This window comes from Pectinophora gossypiella, chromosome 11, assembly GCF_024362695.1.
Source record: "Pectinophora gossypiella chromosome 11, ilPecGoss1.1, whole genome shotgun sequence".
NCBI classification, from domain to species: Eukaryota; Metazoa; Arthropoda; class Insecta; order Lepidoptera; family Gelechiidae; genus Pectinophora; species Pectinophora gossypiella.
Window position 1 is genome coordinate 3,358,340 of NC_065414.1, and position 19,403 is coordinate 3,377,742.

Genomic DNA, 19,403 nt, shown 5'->3' on the forward strand with positions numbered 1-19,403 from the left:
GTATTATTGACATTGTTCAAGAAATTGAACTTAGGTACAATAATCATCATCTCTATAGCGTTATCGCGTATTCGGAGCATCCGCTTACCTAACCTGTAGATTTGACAGTGACAGGTCCGGTTTTTTACAGAAGCGACAGCCTGTCTTACCTTCCAACCCGCGAAGGGAAAACCAGCCCCAATACAGGTTAGGTCACATACCTTCGAAACGCATTTCTCGGGTATGTGGATTTCCTCACGATGTTTTCCTTCACCGCTGAGCACGTGATAATCATTTCTACCTAAATGATGTAACCTAAATCATGTTAATAATTTTATTTTTAATTTCATTGTATTTTTAATTGTTAGGTACAAAACTCAAACAAACATTAAAATTAAACATGATATTTTATTATATTGTCTAAATGGGTAATTTAATAAATAGATATATTTAATAAAATATTAATGCATTCGGAATTACTGCTTTTCTGAAGATAAATTCACCATCTTTAACAGTAATACTATTGTACAATCCTTCACCGTATTACTTGTGTCTCTTCATCATTATTCATCTTTTAGCATGCTAATCAGCTCAAAGAATCCCTGCCCTTCAGGACAGCCGCTGTATACAGAAGGACAGTTAAACATCTGTCTTCCAGCCACGGCTGCATCATGAAAGAAGCCCATACTCTTCTCCCAATCTGGGTCCTTCTCGAATGGAGATCTTCCGTAGTCTGGTCTGTAAAAACAAAACAAAACTCTCTAAAACGCACACTCTATTCCCTCTTTCTTTCTGTAAGACCATTTAGACGGCGAGACGGCTCTCCACCTATCACGTTGGTCTAAGAGAAAGCAGGTGTGGGTACTTAGTTCATCTTGTGATGGATGTACCTCTGACTACCCCATTGAGATGTAGTCGTAAGCTTATGTTATCTTATGTCTCTGTAAGGATAAGTATCATCATTTTCAATTTAAGAGCCACGCTCTTGTCGGTGTGGCATTTTCCTCCATGCTACTTTAAGAATAAGTGTAGGAAACCAAACAAATATAATGACGCAATCTCAATTGTTGCTCAAGCCCGTATCAACTCAACATGTAACTAAAATAAATCTACTTTTTTTGTGCTACTTATTCTGCTTGTATTTGTCCGGCAACGTAGTTAATGCTATTTGCGACAAATCTACAATAAGTCACGTCAAAAAAATTCTACTTGTAGATAGATATTGTAGAAATAAAAAGCTGGTGTAAATTATAAATGGACTGTATTTTAAAATTAAGTTTAACAAATTACAACCATTATGCAGTGAGTTGAGGAGAAGAAGAAAAAAATACAGGCAACATACAAAAACTTAGATTATGGTGTTACCATTAACATAAAAACGTTTTGTTATTTTTTATTTATAATTATGCAGAGTATTTTATGAAATGAATGAAATTAAATCTTATTATTTATAAATTGAATTATACACATTATTTATTATATATTTGATGTTAATTAATTTAACATAGTTGGGCCGGGCCCATGAGCAAGTAAGTATGAACAATTATATTTAAGTCATAGAAGTTTAAACATATTTATATCAGAATATAAGTAAATCATTTTTAAGAGAGATTTATGATGAATTACAAAAAGTTAAACTTTGTTTTTAAACATTTTGATATTTAAGTCATGAAAGGCTAAACCTTTTTAAGAATTTGAAGTTATAACAAACAAAACATGTTTAAGAATGTTGAAGTTATAAAATATTAAACACAATATTATTATTGAGCAATTGCTCAACAAGTAATCAATATACTTGGAACAAGCAGGCACTCTTCAGCCCTACGACTGTATGGAGGTCTTGGGTTCAGTTGGTTAGCACATAGTGCACTAACCAACTGCTAAAGAGTACCTACTTGCTCATTTATTGGCAAGAGACTTAATTTTCTATAAGATCTCAAGTATATCTTGTTGTTAGGCATTTTTATTTCAGCTACCCTGACTCTACCATCTGGCCCGGGAACTATCTTCACAATTCTGGCCATGGGCCATGTCATTGGTGCAGTGTTATCACTGCGCACAATGACAAGGTCTCCTTCTTTTAAATTGGGGTGGCCTTGTTGCCATTTTGGTCTACTTTGTAGTAGTGTTAGGTAGTCCCCTGACCAGACCTTCCAAAAGTCTTGCTTGATTTTAGTTAAAACTTTCCAAAATTTCAATCTATTGATAGACTTATCAGAGAGATCAGGTTCAGGATAGCTTGTCAGAGCACTGCCTATAAGGAAATGCCCAGGCGTTAAATATTCATAGTTAGAAATATCAGAGCTTATAGGAAGCAGAGGCCGCGAGTTTAACACTGCTTCAATTTCTGTAATAACGGTGTATAGTGCTTCAAATGTTAAGATAATGTTACCAACAATTCTTTTAAAATGAAATTTAAAGCTTTTTACCCCCGCCTCCCACAAGCCCCCAAATTCTGGTGAATAGCTTGGTATGAATCTAAACTTGATAGAGTTAGGAATACAATAATAGTCAACAGCATCTACATGCTTTTTAGATTTAAATAGATCATGTAGTGCATTCAACTCATTGGCTGTGCCTTTAAAAGTTTTAGCATTATCACAAAATATTTGTTCTGGCATTCCACGTCTGGCAATAAATCGTTTGAGGCATGCTAAGAATGCGTCTGAAGTTAGGTCACTCACAAGTTCCATATGGATGGCCTTTGTTGTGAAGCAGACAAAGAGCGCAACATAACCCTTGGTCACTAATGGCTTTCGCAATCGAGAAACCTTCACATTAAACGGACCGCAAAAATCTACACCGACAATATTGAATGGCCTAGCGGCAGTAATTCTTTCCTGTGGAAGAGACCCCATGAGCTGTCTAGCTGCTGCAGCTTTTAGGTGAAAGCACTTAACACAGCTGTTTACTATCTTTTTGACTTCGCGTATGCCACTCACTAACCAAAATCGCTGAGATAAGGAACTGAGCACCAATTTGGCACCAGCGTGTAGAAGGCGTAAGTGTTCATTACGTATAATAATATTTGTGACATGACAAGATTTGGGCAAAATTGGAGGGTGCTTCTTATCAAACGGGAGTTCTTTAGAATTCTGGAGCCGACCTCCAACACGTAGTATGCCATTTTGGTCTAAAAAAGGATGAAGATTCAATATGCCAGACTTTAAGTTGGAATTATTTTTAAGACATTCTATTTCCTTAGAGAAATATCTTTTTTGAGTAGTACGAATAATTACTAATGTAGCATTATGTATCTCCTGTGGTGTCAATGAATCACTGTTTTTGTTAGTATTTTTCTTGCAATTATTATAGAATCTGTAAATGTAGGCAACAACTCTTTGTAATTTATGAAAGTCAGAATATTTATCAAGAAAATTGTATGGAAATGTGTCATCTTTGCTAGAGTTACAAGTGGGTTCATTGACATCACAGACATTGGCCACCAATTCGACCTCATGAGAGGATGGAATGGGAAATTGTATTTCACTTATAGAGTGTTGAAAATCTTTATCTGATAAGTTCTTGGGGCCATGCCACCATTGTGCATTTGATTCCAGCTTGTGTGGATCACATCCCCTGGAGAGCAGATCAGCAGGGTTTTGAGTGGTGCTGACATAAGACCACATAGTGTCATTAGTCAATTGTTTTATTTGATTGACTCTATTAACCACATAGGGGTTAGATTTTAAGTTTGAAGACTTGATCCAAGCAAGTGTTATTTGAGAATCACTGTATAAGTAGACAGAAAGAGTAGGGAATCTACCTTTTAAAATATTTTGAACTCTGTGCGCAACCTGCGCGAGAAGAAGAGCACTGTTTAACTCCAACTTTGGAATGGTGATAGACTTATTCAATGGGGCGATGCGGGACTTAGAGCACAACAAGTTAACAGAGACTGTGCCATCAGAGTTAACTATCCTTAGGTAGAGGTAACATCCGAATGCTTTCATAGAAGCGTCTGCGTATCCGACAAGCTCCACAATGACCACTGTACGTGAATTTACACATCTTGGTACACTAATCGTACCCATTGAAGTTAAGTTGTTCAGAAAACTATTCCAAATTTTGAGTTGTTCTTGGGGCAAAATTGCATCCCAGTCTATTTTCAATGACCATAGGGTTTGCATATAAAGTTTGGCCACAACAATTATGGGCCCTATCAGGCCGAGTGGGTCAAACATCTTGCCAATGAAACTCAGAACTTTCCTTTTGGTTTGAATATCATCATTGTTAATCATTGGACAAGAAAACGTCAAGGTGTCATTTAAAATATCACATTTTAACCCAAGTGTTTTAACTATATTGTTGGTATTGATGTCCAACTTTTCAAAGTACTTATGGTCATTGGGAAGATCGTCGATCACTGGAGAAAAGTTGCTGCACCACTTGTGTAGTGTGAAGCCACCCTTTTTCAAAAGTGCGATAAGCTCATTTTTGAGTTGAAGAAGCTCTGAAGTATCATCAGATCCACAGATGACATCATCGACATAAGTGCTTTGCAATATAGCTTGAGTGGCGAGTGGATATTGATCACCGAATCGTTGAGTCAATTCAATCAGGCAGCGGGTAGCCAAGAAGGTAGAAGCCTTCAGACCATAAGTCACGGTTTGGAGCTGTAAACAACTGATAGGCTTGTTTACATTGTCACGCCACAGAATATTTTGAAGACATCTTTGGTGTGGATTGATAAAGACACTACGAAACATTTTTTGAATGTCACATGTAAGTGAATATATGAAAGTCCTCCATAAGAGTAGGATATCGAATAGCTCACTTTGGACCATTGGACCGTTCAACATGACATCATTCAGTGATATGCCAAGCTTGGACTTCATGCTTCCATCAAACACAACACGTAATTTGGTGGTTAAGCTTTCCTCATTAAAGACTGCATGGTGAGCCAGAAAGTAAACATGTCCATTTAGGATATCATAGTCGCTCAGATCAACAATCTTAGCATGCCCCAATGCAATATACTCTTCGATGAAATTTTTATATTTTTCCAAATACAAAGGGTTACGTTTAAATTTTCTTTCCAGTGTTAAAAATCGTTGTAGTGCCACTGAGAATGAATCCCCAAGCTGCAACTCGTCCACTTTTGAAATCAAAGGCATATCAACATGTAATTTATTATCTTCAAGTATTATAGTGTCCTGAAAACATTTCTCAGCCTTCTGAAATTCTTTAGTGGGCGTTGATGCAGACTGAGGAGCACTCTCAGAAAGCCAAAATTGTTCCATCACATTTTCTAGTTTTCTAGTGTCACAAATTGCCAAGTTGGAGACTAAAGCATCATTATCATGTGATTTACATTGAATATTTCCACCAAGGGTATAGCCAAACAAGGTATTCTGCAAAAGCAAACCGTCCCCAACCTTCACCTGTCCATTCTGTAAAATGTTGAAATAGATGTCAGCACCTAAAAGAATGGAAATCTCAGCTGGAATGTTGAAATCAGGATCAGACAACTGAATGTTCAATGGAATATTTAGATTGGAAACATCAACGGTTTGCTGTGGCAGATCAGATGTGATGGAACCTACAACGTGACATGAAATGTCCAACTGCACATCATTTACTGGAGAGTGAATGGTCACATCAACCAATTTTGTCATTTTATTGCTTTTGTTTCCTATGCCAATAATATTGGTGTTATGACATTTAGGATTTAATCCCAGTTTAGCAACAAGGGATGATGTTATAAAAGAAGCTTGACTTCCTGAGTCAAGAAGCGCTCTGACACATAGCTCTGAGCCCCGATAGGTAATTAATTTCACCTTGATAGTAGGTAATAATATACTCATTGATGAGTTGGTTGAATGCAATGCAACTGTATTTTTTGAATTGGAATCAGAATTGTCTTTATGCAGAAGAGAATTGTGCCCAGCTTTACAAGTCTTGCACTGAAAAGAAAATCGACATTTTCCAGTGTGACATTTTAAACATATTGTGCACAATTTTTTCAATTGGACAAACTGTTCACGGTCTTGTATAGAAGCCGTTTTAAATTTAGGACATGCATGGAGTCCATGGCTTGCATTTTCGCAAAAAGAACATTGATGAACATTTTTAGTGACAATGTTGGTCACTTTATTTGTAGTACCCTTCATATTGTCAGGAGAACTATCTTCGAGGGCTATAGCACGCTTCTCAAGAAATGAAATAAACTCATCCATAGTTGGGAGAGTGTCTGTGTCTCTATCCAATTGATAGGCACGATTGGTATAGATATCCAATTTTTAGTCAATATAGAGATTAAAAGCATGTCCCATTGATCGACGGGCTGCTGAAAATTTTTTAGAGCATATAGCTGCTGCTGAACTTGTGAAATAAAAGACCATATAGCGGCCGCTGTTCCCCTCTGCATAATGGGCAATTGTAAAATAATATTTATGTGATTCATGATAAGCCTTGCTTTGTTGTCATATCGTTGTTTCAGGAGACCAATTGCTTCTTTATAAGATTTATTTGCCAAAGGCAAATTAACAATGACTGACAAGGCATCATCTGTTAGATATTTCCGCAAATAGAAAAGCTTCTGCACATCTGAAAGAGAGCTATTGTTGTGAATCACCGCTGTAAATAAATCCATAAATGGAGTATATTTAGTGAAGTCTTTACCAGAAAAAACTGGGATATCTATATTGGGCAATTTAGATGTGTTTACATTTATACATTCAGATGTGCTTAAGCCTTTGTACACAGAGTTTAGTTTTGATATAATGTTGAAGTATTTATCTTCCATAATAGCTACATCTTCATCATCATTTTCATCAATGCACAAGATCTCTAGTTGAAGCCTTTCATAGTCTTTAAAAGTTGTATTAAGTTTTTCTATTCGCGCCTTAATGCTCTCCGCATTAGCTGACTCCATAGCTTTAGTGTCATTCGTGAAAGTATAAATACGAGTTACAGTACCTTTCAAATGTCCACGGGCGATTCGCATCTTTTTAAGCCTATCGTCTTCCGTCACTGGAGCCATAATGAAGCCGTAAGTAGTTGTTATCACTTATCACAAGTTACCGCACTATCACGATATTACCGCAAATCCGCACTTTATTATACTTTTGACGTAATTCCGCACTATTTGAATTTTACCGCAATGCCGCACCACAATTCCGCATCGAGACGAAGAAGACCGCCGTAGAAAAGCCGCCAAACAAGCCGTAAAGCAACTTTGAATACATACAACAGCTGTCAGCTGTTATTGACGTGACAGTGAAGTGACAGTCGCTGTCAATGTCAATCCTTGCAGTAGGGCCAACACGATATGAACACGACGTTGTTGATGACGTATATCCGAAACTCCGACGCTGCCGACGACTATAGCGCCCCCGGGACGCCCGACGGAAAAAAGTAGAAGTATTTTGTCCAAACGTTTCAAAGTTTGGTAATTTGAAGTAAATGCCTTGTCTGCGCTTATTGAATCGCAAATGCAATCATAGCTTGCAATCCACACTTGTTCCAGGTTGTGGTTATGCTCAATTATGTTCACACCTCACTTGTTCACTATATAACACCCTATAGCGGGTCGCGAACTCAACTTGAGATTTTACGTGAAATACGCGACTATGACACTGCACTACTATCATATAAGTCAGAAGGACCACAAACCAGCATGTAGAAATAAAAAGCTGGTGTAAATTATAAATGGACTGTATTTTAAATTTAAGTTTATCAAATTACAACCATTATGCAGTGAGTTGAGGAGAAGAAGAAAAAAATACAGGCAACATACAAAAACTTAGATTATGGTGTTACCATTAACATAAAAACGTTTTGTTATTTTTTATTTATAATTATGCAGAGTATTTTATGAAATGAATGAAATTAAATCTTATTATTTATAAATTGAATTATACACATTATTTATTATATATTTGATGTTAATTAATTTAACAGATATAACTAAAATTTTGTCACGATAAAACTTTGTGGCGGTTTCATATACGTCATAGTTAACCGCTTTTAACCGGTTAAATCGTTCATCGCAACCGGATGCAAATGTGGCTACGTTAAACATAAACGTACTACGTAGTGGAAATGTATGATGTTGTATGTATGTTTATAATTATTTTACACGTTCATGTATCAGTCGACATTAGGCGGATCGATTCTGTTCTATCCAACATTATGAACGATACTTCATCATCATCAATTTAAGAACCACGCTCTTGTCGGTGCAGCATTTTCCATTCCAGTCTATCAAAGGCCAATTCCTTGACTTCCCTATAATGCACGACGTTAACTTTTTCTTTAATCTGTTCCATGTAAGCTCTTCTTGGTCTTCCCCTTCCTCTCAACGACGAACGATACTTACGTCAGCAATATCTGGATAATTTCCCCGACAAGTCCTTCCTCTTCAACCGGGTACTGAGCAGCTTCACAAATTGCTCGCTTAATACAGTCTTGACCGTTCATGCCGTACCTGAAATTTTCTGCCATAAGATTCCTATTCGTTGGCTATATTTTGACAGAAATTGCCGATTGCTATGTTCTCTTAGACCGATCTGTTACTACACGGTAAGTCAGTTTTTGGGGATCTATTATTTCTATATGAGATTATGTCCATCTATTTTATAAAACTAAGCTATTTTATAAAACTAAGAAGAGAATAGAAAACCAAGCACACGTTCAAATGCTTATTTTCCCGGGCATGTGTTAAAATAAGATCCTACAAAAGAATTGCGCCATTTATTGCATGAGGGACTAATGTTATGGGCGATTGGCTAATCGAAAAGGTTCATCATGTCCATCTTAGGCTTCGTATCAACAGTTGTAAGTTGTCCTTGATTACTTATGGTTCTGCCCACCCTAAGGATTACATGCGTGAATTTATATATGTACATAAACCAACTTTATACAAAAAAAATCTCTCTTATACATTCATTGGTCGTTTCGTACACAATGGTTACCAGACGTATTATCATCTACTTCTGCATATTCTAATCATGAACTCTTCTAAGTTACAAAAAGTCTTAGTAGCTTTTTTTTAATTCGGCCCTCGACGTCATTACTGCATTCGAGTTTATGATCAGCCAAATCTCCCTAGCGTTATCCCGTTTATCACAGGGTCCGCTTACCAAATATATTTGCAATTCATCATGTAAGTCAGTTGTGACAAAATCTACCTTAAAAATTTCACGAGTTCCGAATTATCCCAATTCTAAGCCATCATTAATAATAACATGAACATAGGGGTTCGATTCCCGATGGGGACATTGTCGAAATCACTTTGTGAGACTGTCCTTTGTTTGGTAAGGACTTTTCAGGCTTGTATCACCTGATTGTCTGAAAAAGTAAGATGATTCCGTGGTTCGGAGGGCAGGTTAAGCCGTTGGTCTCGGCTATTAGCCGTAAAAACACCTCCACCAACCCGCATTCGAGCAGCGTGGTGGAGTATGCTCCATACCCCCTCCGGTTAATTGAGGGGAGGCCTGTGCCCAGCAGTGGGACGTATAAAGTACGTATAGGACGTAAAGGCTATGTTATGTTATGAACTATAAGGACTTACGTCTCCAACAAATTAGTGACAGCCCTATAGAACACAAGGCGCTCATCTCTTCGGCATTCCAGATCCAAGTCTCTCTGTTCCCTCGACACCTCCTTGATGAAGTAGTATTGTGACAAATCACTGATATTTGTGATCTCAGCGTACTGATACTGCAGGTTTATTGCAAACCCTAAGCTGATGTCGTCTACAGTCTTGACTGGCACGCCAATACCCATGATGAACTAAAAAAAATAAGGAATTATCATCTGGGGATCCAAGTTGCAAACAATTGGGTAGTCCGTCCTAGGTCCAAGATAAATCATGAAATTCTGATTATTAAATAAAGACAGATCTCACTGTGACAAAAAGCGTTTTCTTTTTTCTATTTAACCGTTTCACGGACAGAGATCATGGGTCATTGATGGTTCATAATAATTATGTAATATGACACCTGGGAATCGGAACGTCGTCAGACGTTCTGTCCTTGAAAGTGTTAAGTAACTTATTTATGAATATTAGTGCGACATTTTGTCACGTTTTTCTATAACGTCACAGGTTGCTTATTCATACAAATTCCAATGTAATTTCGTGTTTTGACGTTTAGTAAAAAGTAACTGATTTGACTAGTTGCAAAACTACCCTATTACGAGAATCGACAGTGGCTGTGATAAAAATGTATGGGATTAACATATCAAGTATTCAGGTTAAGTTAGATTAGGTTAGGTGTTCCATAGGTCTGTAGGGCTCCCCAAGTGTTCCGGGCAGCCCTCGGCGGAGGGGGAGGCGCTTGACGCACTCCCATGGGCGCTGGGCCCTAAAGGGCATCCGCCGGCGGGGACGCGGTTGTGTGCAATTGCGTTCCCGTATCCCCGCCACACGGCGACAAGTAGGAACACCGTTGGGTTTTATTAGGTATACCGGGTGGCGACACCCGGGGAGTCCCACATAACCACGTCGCCCCCCCCGGGCGTATGCGTAACGCATTTCTCAACGTAAAAAAAAAGGTGTTCCATAGGTCTGTCACTAATTTGTTGGAGATGTAAGTCCTTATATATCATGTTATCATTCTTAGAATGGGGATAAATTGGAACTCGTGCCATATTTAAGGTAGATTTTGTCACCTTTTTTTGACGTGACTTATTGTCATTATTACTTGGCCGGACAAATGGGGAGCGCTGAAGGCTCTCACCCGATACAACGTTTAAGACAACAGGCCTGAGGGTGCCCAGTTGGGCGCGAACCTCGGCTCAGGGCGTCGTCTGAGAGGAAAAATATTTGAAAGAATTAATCGACCCTACTGGGTCGATAGCGAAGATTTTGTCACCACTGACTCACATTATGTTTTGCAAATAAATTTGGTAAGTGGTCCCTATGAGTAAGGAGAGCAACAGAATTTGATGACAATGAGAAGCAATAGAAGATTGGACTGACATAACGAATCTCATACATTTTTATCACTCGCTCGCCACTCGTAACGACCTCCGTGGTCCAGTGGTTGAGCGTTGGGCTCACGATCCGGAGGTCCCGGCTTCGATTCCCGGTGGGGGCATATCACAAAAATTACTTAGTGGTACCTAGTTTGGTTAGGACATTACTGGCTGATCACCAGATTGTCCGAAAGTAAGATGATCCGTGCTTCGGAAGGCACCGTTGGTCCCGGTTACTACTTCTGATGTAAATAAGTAGTCGTTACCATGAGCCATACCAGGGGCCTTTGGCGGCTCAATAGTAACTCTGACATCACGGGTGATGAGGTTGGTACTCCACCTCACAACCCACACGAGAGAAGAAGACTCACTCGTCGGTTGTCATAATCGCTTGGCCATCATACGCCACTTTTTAGTGGATTTAGTGAAGATACATCAGAGTTAATTTCCAATCGAACCCGGACACAGAAATTGTCAAAAGGGTAACAAGTATAGTAATAAATAATGAGTTTAATGAACAACTGAAGTAGGGGATGAAAATGGCATCCAAATTAAAATTTGCTTATTAAACCTTGTAAACTTTGTGCCCAAACTAGTCACAGTCGGCTAGAAGCCATAGACAAAGTTATTAACAGCGTGTTCAAACCGATTGCAACTTCAGCTAACTCTATTCAAATTGGTACTGCAATTAACTGCTCTGCGTGGATCACGGAGCTATGCTTTCAAATGAAATTTGAATCACACACTCATTAAATAGACAGGCGCATTTCACGCTCGTAGTACCTATCCCTCAGTGGACTCAGTGGACAAAACGAATACAATTAGTAGTGTTGCCCGATAATCGACTGTAAGTATATCGATTATTTTCAAATCAAATCTAATCATCGAAAATTCATCGATTAAATCGATATTGAAAATTCTACAATTATATCGATCTTCTTCTTCTATCGTGTGGATTGTAAGCTGAATTACCAACCCCATCAACCCCGGCGTCAGGATTATTACTGAGCCGCCATAGGCCCCTGACATGACTCATGTAACGACTACGTACTTAGATCAGTGAGTAATAACCGGGACCAATAGCTTAACGAATTAATTATTTAATTAATTGACATAATAATTATTTCTTCTTTCCTAACAAAAATGCCTACGGGGATAAAAAGGTCACATTGTGACAATTCATATAGAAAAGTAATATTGCTATTTGATATTTGTAGACATTGTGCACTTACCTTGACGTGCGCAAATGTCAAATGAATATTTCTTTTTAGATAAACTGATTCGGTGTGGCCATTTAAGCCCCTCTAGTCATTCTTGAAAACTCTAGAATCAAAGGGTGCTTACTTTGTAAGTTCCTCCATATGGAAACACTAAGGGTAGGGCGTTGACCTGTCGTCTAATTCTGTGGTCTTCAGTAATGTTGCTATATGTGTCTGCATTATTTAAACTTATGCACACAAACATAATATACGCCAAACATAAGAGTCCCTTTTGTGACCTTGAAATAATATCACACAATTAGTTATTAAGTACATTAATCTATATAATCTTTTATATATTTAATTTTAATTAATTAAAATTTAACAGACTAACACACAACAGACATAACTGACTTATGCATATTTTATCTTTGTTTTTGGGTATAAATGATAACCCTTGTTGTTACACCCAGGCAGAACATCTTCCACCTTTTATTTTTCTGATCTCTCTGATCTTTATGTAAAAAGCTTATTATAAGATTAATGATTACCTAAATGATAAAAATGTCTGGTATTGAATGTGTTCCTCTAGTTATTAAATAACTTGTAATGTACCCTCATTGATTTAAAAGATGTGTTGCTGTTGCAGTTTCTTGTCATTTCTTCTCCTCAGCCATAACACCTTGCGAAATGATGTAAATTCAAAAATGTTCAACAAGTTTATCCATGATAATTACGTTGAATAAATGATTCTGATTCTGATCAAAATGAAGAGAAGCAACATTAGCAACATAATTCTATAAGTACATAAATATCTAATCCAAATTACAAGCAACAATTATTTTTTTAAATGCCCTTGTGTAACATTATATTTTTGAATAATTATGTACACCGATTAATAAGAAAATAGCTAATTGTCACGTTAAATCTGTACAACGCCATCTATATTATTTCAGATACGTAGCCTGCAAAGTTCCTCATTTAAATTACGACAAAATCGAACAAACACATTCAAATTTAAGCGGGAACAACGATTCGAAATATCAATGACTAACAACTTACATTTCTCAAATAAACACACGTGTCTCTAAAATAATTATAATAATCACTTTGCTCTAAAAACCTGTTCTTAAACCATTTACCTACTTAAAGACTTAACCTGTATGCTAAGTTTTACACCACTGAAGAAACACGAAATTTCAAAAAGTGCTAACTCTCCAAAACTTCAACTTACTTCAACAAAATGTTGTATGTCGATTTACAGCTATTTTTGAAGTTTTAAAAGATTATCAACTTTAGCTCTGTGCGTTACAGTTCAGGTTTCAGAGCAGCTTTCGAAGGTATTTTCTTCGTAAATGTTTATACTAGATAAGAAGTATTTAAATACAGCATAATTCGTTCATCCAACAGTGTGTCACGAAAAACGTGTGAAGGAGATTTAGAGCAACCTGCTGACGCGTACTACCTACATACATACACAACTATCAACGCTATAGTGGTTTACCTATTAACGGTTTACTTGTGCATTTTCATAAACTCAAACTCAAAATACCCTTTATTCAATGGTAACATATTTACACTTTTTATAAAAGATCGTCAGATGGCTAACCACACCACAAAGGACGACAAAATTGACATTCGCTCCTTTTTTTTCATACAGTCTCATTATACTTACACAAATATGATGGCAAATTTATTTTCTAATTCGAAAAGTTGTTTGCATTAAGCTAAGCTTGTTTCACAAATCTGTGTCAAAAATGTAATAAGTACATATATGTATGGTTGAAACACTAAGATGTTAACTTATGCATATAGCATAAGTTGGAGTCAATTTTAGGCGAGTTTTGGAATTTACAGCTGACATTTATTTTGCAATTTCAAAAGTGTTCTAAAAATACTTTTTGTGAAAATATATTTTTTCTGTAATTAATTATCAGTCTCATTCAAATTAAACAAGGGATTTTTTAATATGCTTACCAAAAAACAACGACCTATTATTTTCCAACCCACGCGTCACTTTCCAATGTTTTATCTTTCGCATATCCAAACCTATTGGAAGCTGAAATCAAAGGCTTCAAATCCTTTGATGTCTGCTACAGTAAATTAAGTGTTATGAGACCGACAACCCCATACGCCACATCAAAAACCACGTCATAAAGTCTCCCAGGGATATCGACATACCCAATCGAATGGATTAATTAATGATATTACCAGATCATGCCAAACGGAGGGCAATGTTTTTGGATGTTTGGATGAAGGGAAGTAGAACTATATAATATTGTGGCGCCCCCTAGTGAGTTACAGACATGACACCTGTCTAATAACATGAACTCATCAAACACAAACCCGTTAATGAAAACCGCATCAAAATCGGATTATTAGTTTAGAAGATAATTAATAACATTTCTTTGCACAAACGCACACACAAACATCTCTCACCCTAAACGCATATACCTGCTCCGTTCCGTCGTGGGTAAAAAGCAGTAGTAGTCATTATAACCACTTAGGCGCTTTTGCGACCGCATTGCCAGAATTCACATGCAGTTGTCGCCTGTGCAACTGTGGTTGCCAGTTTTGTTGTTTCATACCTTCGCGTGGAATATACGGTTTTTTGTCCTGTTCTATTGTTTCGGAACGCAGCGTGCATTTAAACGTGAAGTGGAATAACCAAATCTTAATATGGCAACCTTAAATGCGTCTGTCAGTTCTTCTTATCGTGTCGATGGCAAACTAAATTGTATCGGCCCAAAACTTGGCAACAAGTATGGCGCTATCTGCAGCGTTCATCAGATCCTCCTGCGTACAGGTGTTCGGTGTCAGTTATAAAAAATATATATTTTGACATAACTTACCTATTATAGATTTGCCTCAGAAATGGCACTCGCTATTATGATTAGATGAGAAACCAGGGTTCTCACTCGATACAAAAATAAAGACCACATCACACACTAATCTCGGCTCAGAATTAGGTGGTTATATTTGAGAAAACCAAGTCATTGGAGACATCTTTTTGTTTCTTTTAGTTAGTGTAAGTTCCTACTTCCTAGAAAGACGTACATTGACCAAATTTGAGACGTCCTTAGAAAAGGTTTAGTACGATCTCCTCTGAACCGATGTGCGTGTATGAAACTGATTGATGAGTATGGAGGTACAACAGAAGTTCGGGATGATTCAGATCATATCAAATGGAACTTTCTGACGCAAAAGTATGGAATTGAAAATAATTTTGCAATGGAAATTCCATTTAATATTGACTCAGAATCATCGTTTGAATCATCCTTTATCTTTCTCCTCAGTATTCGGTACTTTGTCAACACCTGTGGGTATATAAATTGCAAATCACCGTTTTCCTCATTCCTTACAGTTCAACGCTGGGATAGGCACTCCGTCACCAGCTGATATGATCAACGTAAACTGGGCTTTTCAAGCTAACTTCCAGCTGCCATGGAACCGAAGTCAAATACCATTTGATCTACTTGAAGCCAACAGTGGATACGACGGGCTGTCGAGAAGAAAAAGAGATGCAGATGTAGATGTCGAGGAGATGAAAAGAGATGGAGATTACCAGAATGACGCAAAGTTATGTCACTTTTATAAGTATGTGGAAGAAGTGCTGAATAGGTGGGTCTTTTTGGTCACAACGAAAGTATATTCCTAATAATTTCATTCGAAGTCTATCTTAAAATAAAGAATAATAATAAGAATTAATAGTATAGAGCCGTGGTAGCCCAGTTTGTAGAACGCTTGCCTCTCACTTTGAGGTCGCAGGTTCGAATCCAGCACAGGCCTAAACCAATGATTGTCGAATTTTTTTAGAATTAATATTTGGATTGTAAATAATTATCATCTGCTCACGGTGAAGGAAAACATCGTGAGGAAACCCACATTCCCGAGAACTGCATTTTCGGAGGTATGTGATGTAACTTGTATTGGGCTGGTTTTCCCTTCGCGGATTGGAAGCTCTGACAGGCAGTCGGTTCTGTAAAACACCTTTCTTGTCAAAATAAGAAAATAGTCTGTATAGAACAGCAACTAAGTACCGATCTAATTTGTCTTATTAATTGATTAAAAATATTTCATTAGGCAATAAAATTAAATTTCTCTCCCAATTTCAGTTTCGGTCAAAATGGCACATCATGCGTTCTTCAAACGTTATGCCGCCTCGGAGCCGAACCGCTGCACTCTGATGATGAAGAGGATCTACTCCACGAACTGGCCAGCTACGTCTTAAAGTACGTTTCTTTACTACATACAAAATATACATATACTTACCTATAAACTCACGCCCGCAAGGCCCTAATGGGATGGACAGAAATACATGAAATCAGAAGTCAGCTATCACCAACGATTGATATGAGTCCTAAGATGGATACGATGGACAGGTGGTGATCAGTTATAGGCGTTTGGCTACACACATTTAATGGCCCATTATTTTACACGTGACCACACTCCGGACAGACCATACATTGTAGGCTGAAGCACCTGATTGTCCGAAAAAGTAAAATGATTCCGCGCTTCGGAAGGTAAGATAAACCGTTGGTCCCGGGTGTTGGAGGCGCGATGCTTTCATTATCTTCAAAGTCACTAATCTTTCCCGGTCTCGTATGAACCAATGCTGGAGGCGATGGTTGCTCCGGTAAATAAAAACTCTTTGAGATGTTAAGTGGACTGTATTATATTAAAAACTAGGAAATTATTTACATATAAGTTAGCAAGAAAAGAAAAATATGCCTCGTCGGCAAAGTCCGTGGCGTAAGTCCTGTAATATTGCCATATCAAAATATATTACAATAAAATATATTATTATAAGACTTTGATGTTGCCAACACCGGGCTACTAGCCCAAACACCTCCAGTAACTGGCAGTAAAGCAGCGTGGTAGAAGTTGCTACAGACCCCCTCTGTTTAATAAAACTTACAATTGTAAATTACAATGACAATTTGATGTACATTGCGGAGTGTGTGATCGCGAATATTTTGCAGTTTCATATTAGCTACGTAATAAACATCAAATTGTCGTTGTAATTTACAATTGTAAGTTTTATTAAACAGGCCCCTGTTCCCACCTGTAGGACATGCACAGGCTGCATATTTATTTATTTTATTAATCCAATGCTTGATCGCACCATTCGCACCCTTCATTATTCAGTTAACTTGTCATATTTATAATTATGAGATCAGTTTTATTATCCACTTATTTAATCCAATTACAAATTCAGCAGTACTGACACTGTACCCTGTGACTTCAGAAAGCAAAGCGCGCCTACTAACACCGAGGCATAACAGGGCACAGCTTTTATTAATTGTATAAAGAACAACTCTTGACGCCTATAATTTTCTTCATTGCAACAGCGCTGAGAAAAATTGCTTTTGTTTTATGAGTGGGCGTTACCATTTTTTCAAAGCAATTCGAGCGCAAAGTTTCGGAACTTTAGATGGAAATTGCTTAAGAAACGGGTCACTTCCTCTGGGAGGCTTTTCAAGGTGTTAATTTTTTTTGTTTATGGTTTCAATGTCAGACTTCTAATACGAAAAGACACCAAACCTTTTGGTTAGAACAAGATTTTTACTAAATTGTTGTTGAAACAGAAGAATACACCAAAATAATAATCTCTCGCATCTCATCATCATCATCACCAGCCCATTAACGTCCCCACTGCAGGGGCACGGGCCTTCCCTATGGATGGATAGGGAGATCGGGCCTTAATCCACCACGCGGGCCCAGTGCGGATTGGTGGTTATTAACGACTGCTAATGCAGCCGGGACCAACGGCTTAACGTGCCTTCCGAAGCACGGAGGAGCTCGAGATGAAAACTTTTTTTTTGTGGTCACCCATCCTATGACCGGCCTTTGCGAAAGTTGCTCATAATAATTATGTTTATATCCTTGTAAACTACCATGTAACTTCCTTATTAGGGTGCTTAACGATAACCAGGTAAAAATCGAATGCGTAATATTATTACTAACCTATTCTATGTTTGTGTCACGCCACGAAAGCAATATAATAGAGATTAAATAAAACATAGCAATTATCCGTAATTAGTCGGATTAAAACGAATGGATTGATAGTATTGAGAAAAGTCTTATATTATTATTATTATTTATTTATTTATTTTATTTTATTTTTTTTTCAAAATTTATGTCGTGTCTAGGCAGACTGCTTTGCGGCCGCTGGCCACACGGCACCAGAAACAAGTTTTTTTTTTAATTTGCTTTACTTTTTTATGAGGAAATTTTTAGTCTACCTTCACATAAAACAAGATGGTGTTGTACAGCTTTGACGTGATAATTACTTATTTTCTCGGGTACATAATTATTCAAAAATACAATATAATGGCAGAAGCATAGGTATATAAAAATAATTGTTGCTTGATATTTCGATCACATTATGTATGGAATTATATTGCTACCTACTTTGCTCCGCTTTATTTTGATCAGAATAATAATGGGTGGAAGATGTGATTGTGCCTGGGTGTAATGAAAAGGGTCATCATTTATACCCAAAAACAAAGATAAAAAATGCATATGTCTCTTATGCATGAAATTAGGTTAAACGTAGCCTGGAAAGTCACAATATGTTTCCTATGTAAAAAATATGTCAACAAACATTTTCATTAAAATATTGTTTCTTTTTTTTCAGTCCAACAAATGACATATCCCTCGGCATGACAGAGAAAGACGAACACTACAAATACATTGAAGCTTACAAACGTGGGGAAAAAGGACTCAATTGCTTTAATCTGTACAGTGATTGTACCACGTCTTTAGTAGACATGTTTACCAAGCTGCATGAGAACTCTTGACGCGTCTAAAAAGGCCACATCAAAGTAATTTATGTAAAAAGTTATGTATTGCAGTTTGACCATAGAATAAGGAATAATACTACGTATAGAACGGCAACTCTCCGCTCCCCACCGGCGTCTGAGCTAGTTTTACCTCTCCCCCCCCCCCCCCCCCCCCGATCATAGTTTAGACTTGAATCGTATGGCGCCAGACGTCACACACACAGATGCGCGAGTACGGTAACGTCAATGTGTGGTGTCTGTGTAAAACTAGGTTGTATGTATGAAGTGTCCGCGGTATGGTTTGACTAAAGCAATATATTGTACGAGTAAATGCGCAATGTCAATAGATATCAAATAGCAAAATTGCTTTTTTTGGATTGTGGATGGATTATATCTTTGTTACATTAAATACACAGGCTGTTTAATACTGTTTATCCTATTTGTGTTTTGATTAAAATCCTAATCCCGGTTATCCTGTGGGTTATGAGATGGATTACCAACCCCATCAACCCTGGTG

General features: G+C 37.5%; 2 protein-coding genes across 2 annotated transcripts; one reads left to right on the forward strand and one right to left on the reverse strand.

Moving 5' to 3' along the window:
* Positions 1-454: 454 nt before the first annotated feature.
* LOC126370754 (uncharacterized) lies at positions 455-13,358 on the reverse strand. Its single transcript, XM_050015791.1, has 4 exons — positions 13,336-13,358; positions 9,497-9,717; positions 8,303-8,410; positions 455-717 (listed from the first exon to the last, which is right to left on the reverse strand). The coding sequence occupies exons 2-4, from the start codon at positions 9,709-9,711 to the stop codon at positions 543-545; spliced, it is 498 nt and encodes a 165-aa protein (XP_049871748.1). The 5' UTR covers positions 9,712-9,717; positions 13,336-13,358; the 3' UTR covers positions 455-542.
* A 1,885-nt stretch (positions 13,359-15,243) lies between these two features.
* Positions 15,244-18,904, forward strand: LOC126370794 (uncharacterized). The gene is made up of 4 exons (XM_050015818.1): positions 15,244-15,249; positions 15,466-15,722; positions 16,217-16,333; positions 18,742-18,904. Exons 1-4 carry the CDS (start codon positions 15,244-15,246, stop codon positions 18,902-18,904), a joined length of 543 nt encoding a protein of 180 aa, XP_049871775.1.
* The last annotated feature ends 499 nt before the right edge of the window (positions 18,905-19,403 follow it).

Coding starts and splice junctions, on each gene's coding strand:
- LOC126370794 (XM_050015818.1), top strand. Junction 15,723..16,216: donor GTGGAAGAAGTGCTGAATAG/GTGGGTCTTTTT, acceptor TCCCAATTTCAG/TTTCGGTCAAAATGGCACAT. Junction 16,334..18,741: donor CTGGCCAGCTACGTCTTAAA/GTACGTTTCTTT, acceptor CTTTTTTTTCAG/TCCAACAAATGACATATCCC.
- LOC126370754 (XM_050015791.1), bottom strand. CDS start 9,711: ATGGGTATTGGCGTGCCAGTCAAGACTGTAGACGACATCAGCTTAGGG. Junction 8,411..9,496: donor GTCACTAATTTGTTGGAGAC/GTAAGTCCTTAT, acceptor AGAAAATTTCAG/GTACGGCATGAACGGTCAAG. Junction 718..8,302: donor ATTATCCAGATATTGCTGAC/GTAAGTATCGTT, acceptor TTGTTTTTACAG/ACCAGACTACGGAAGATCTC.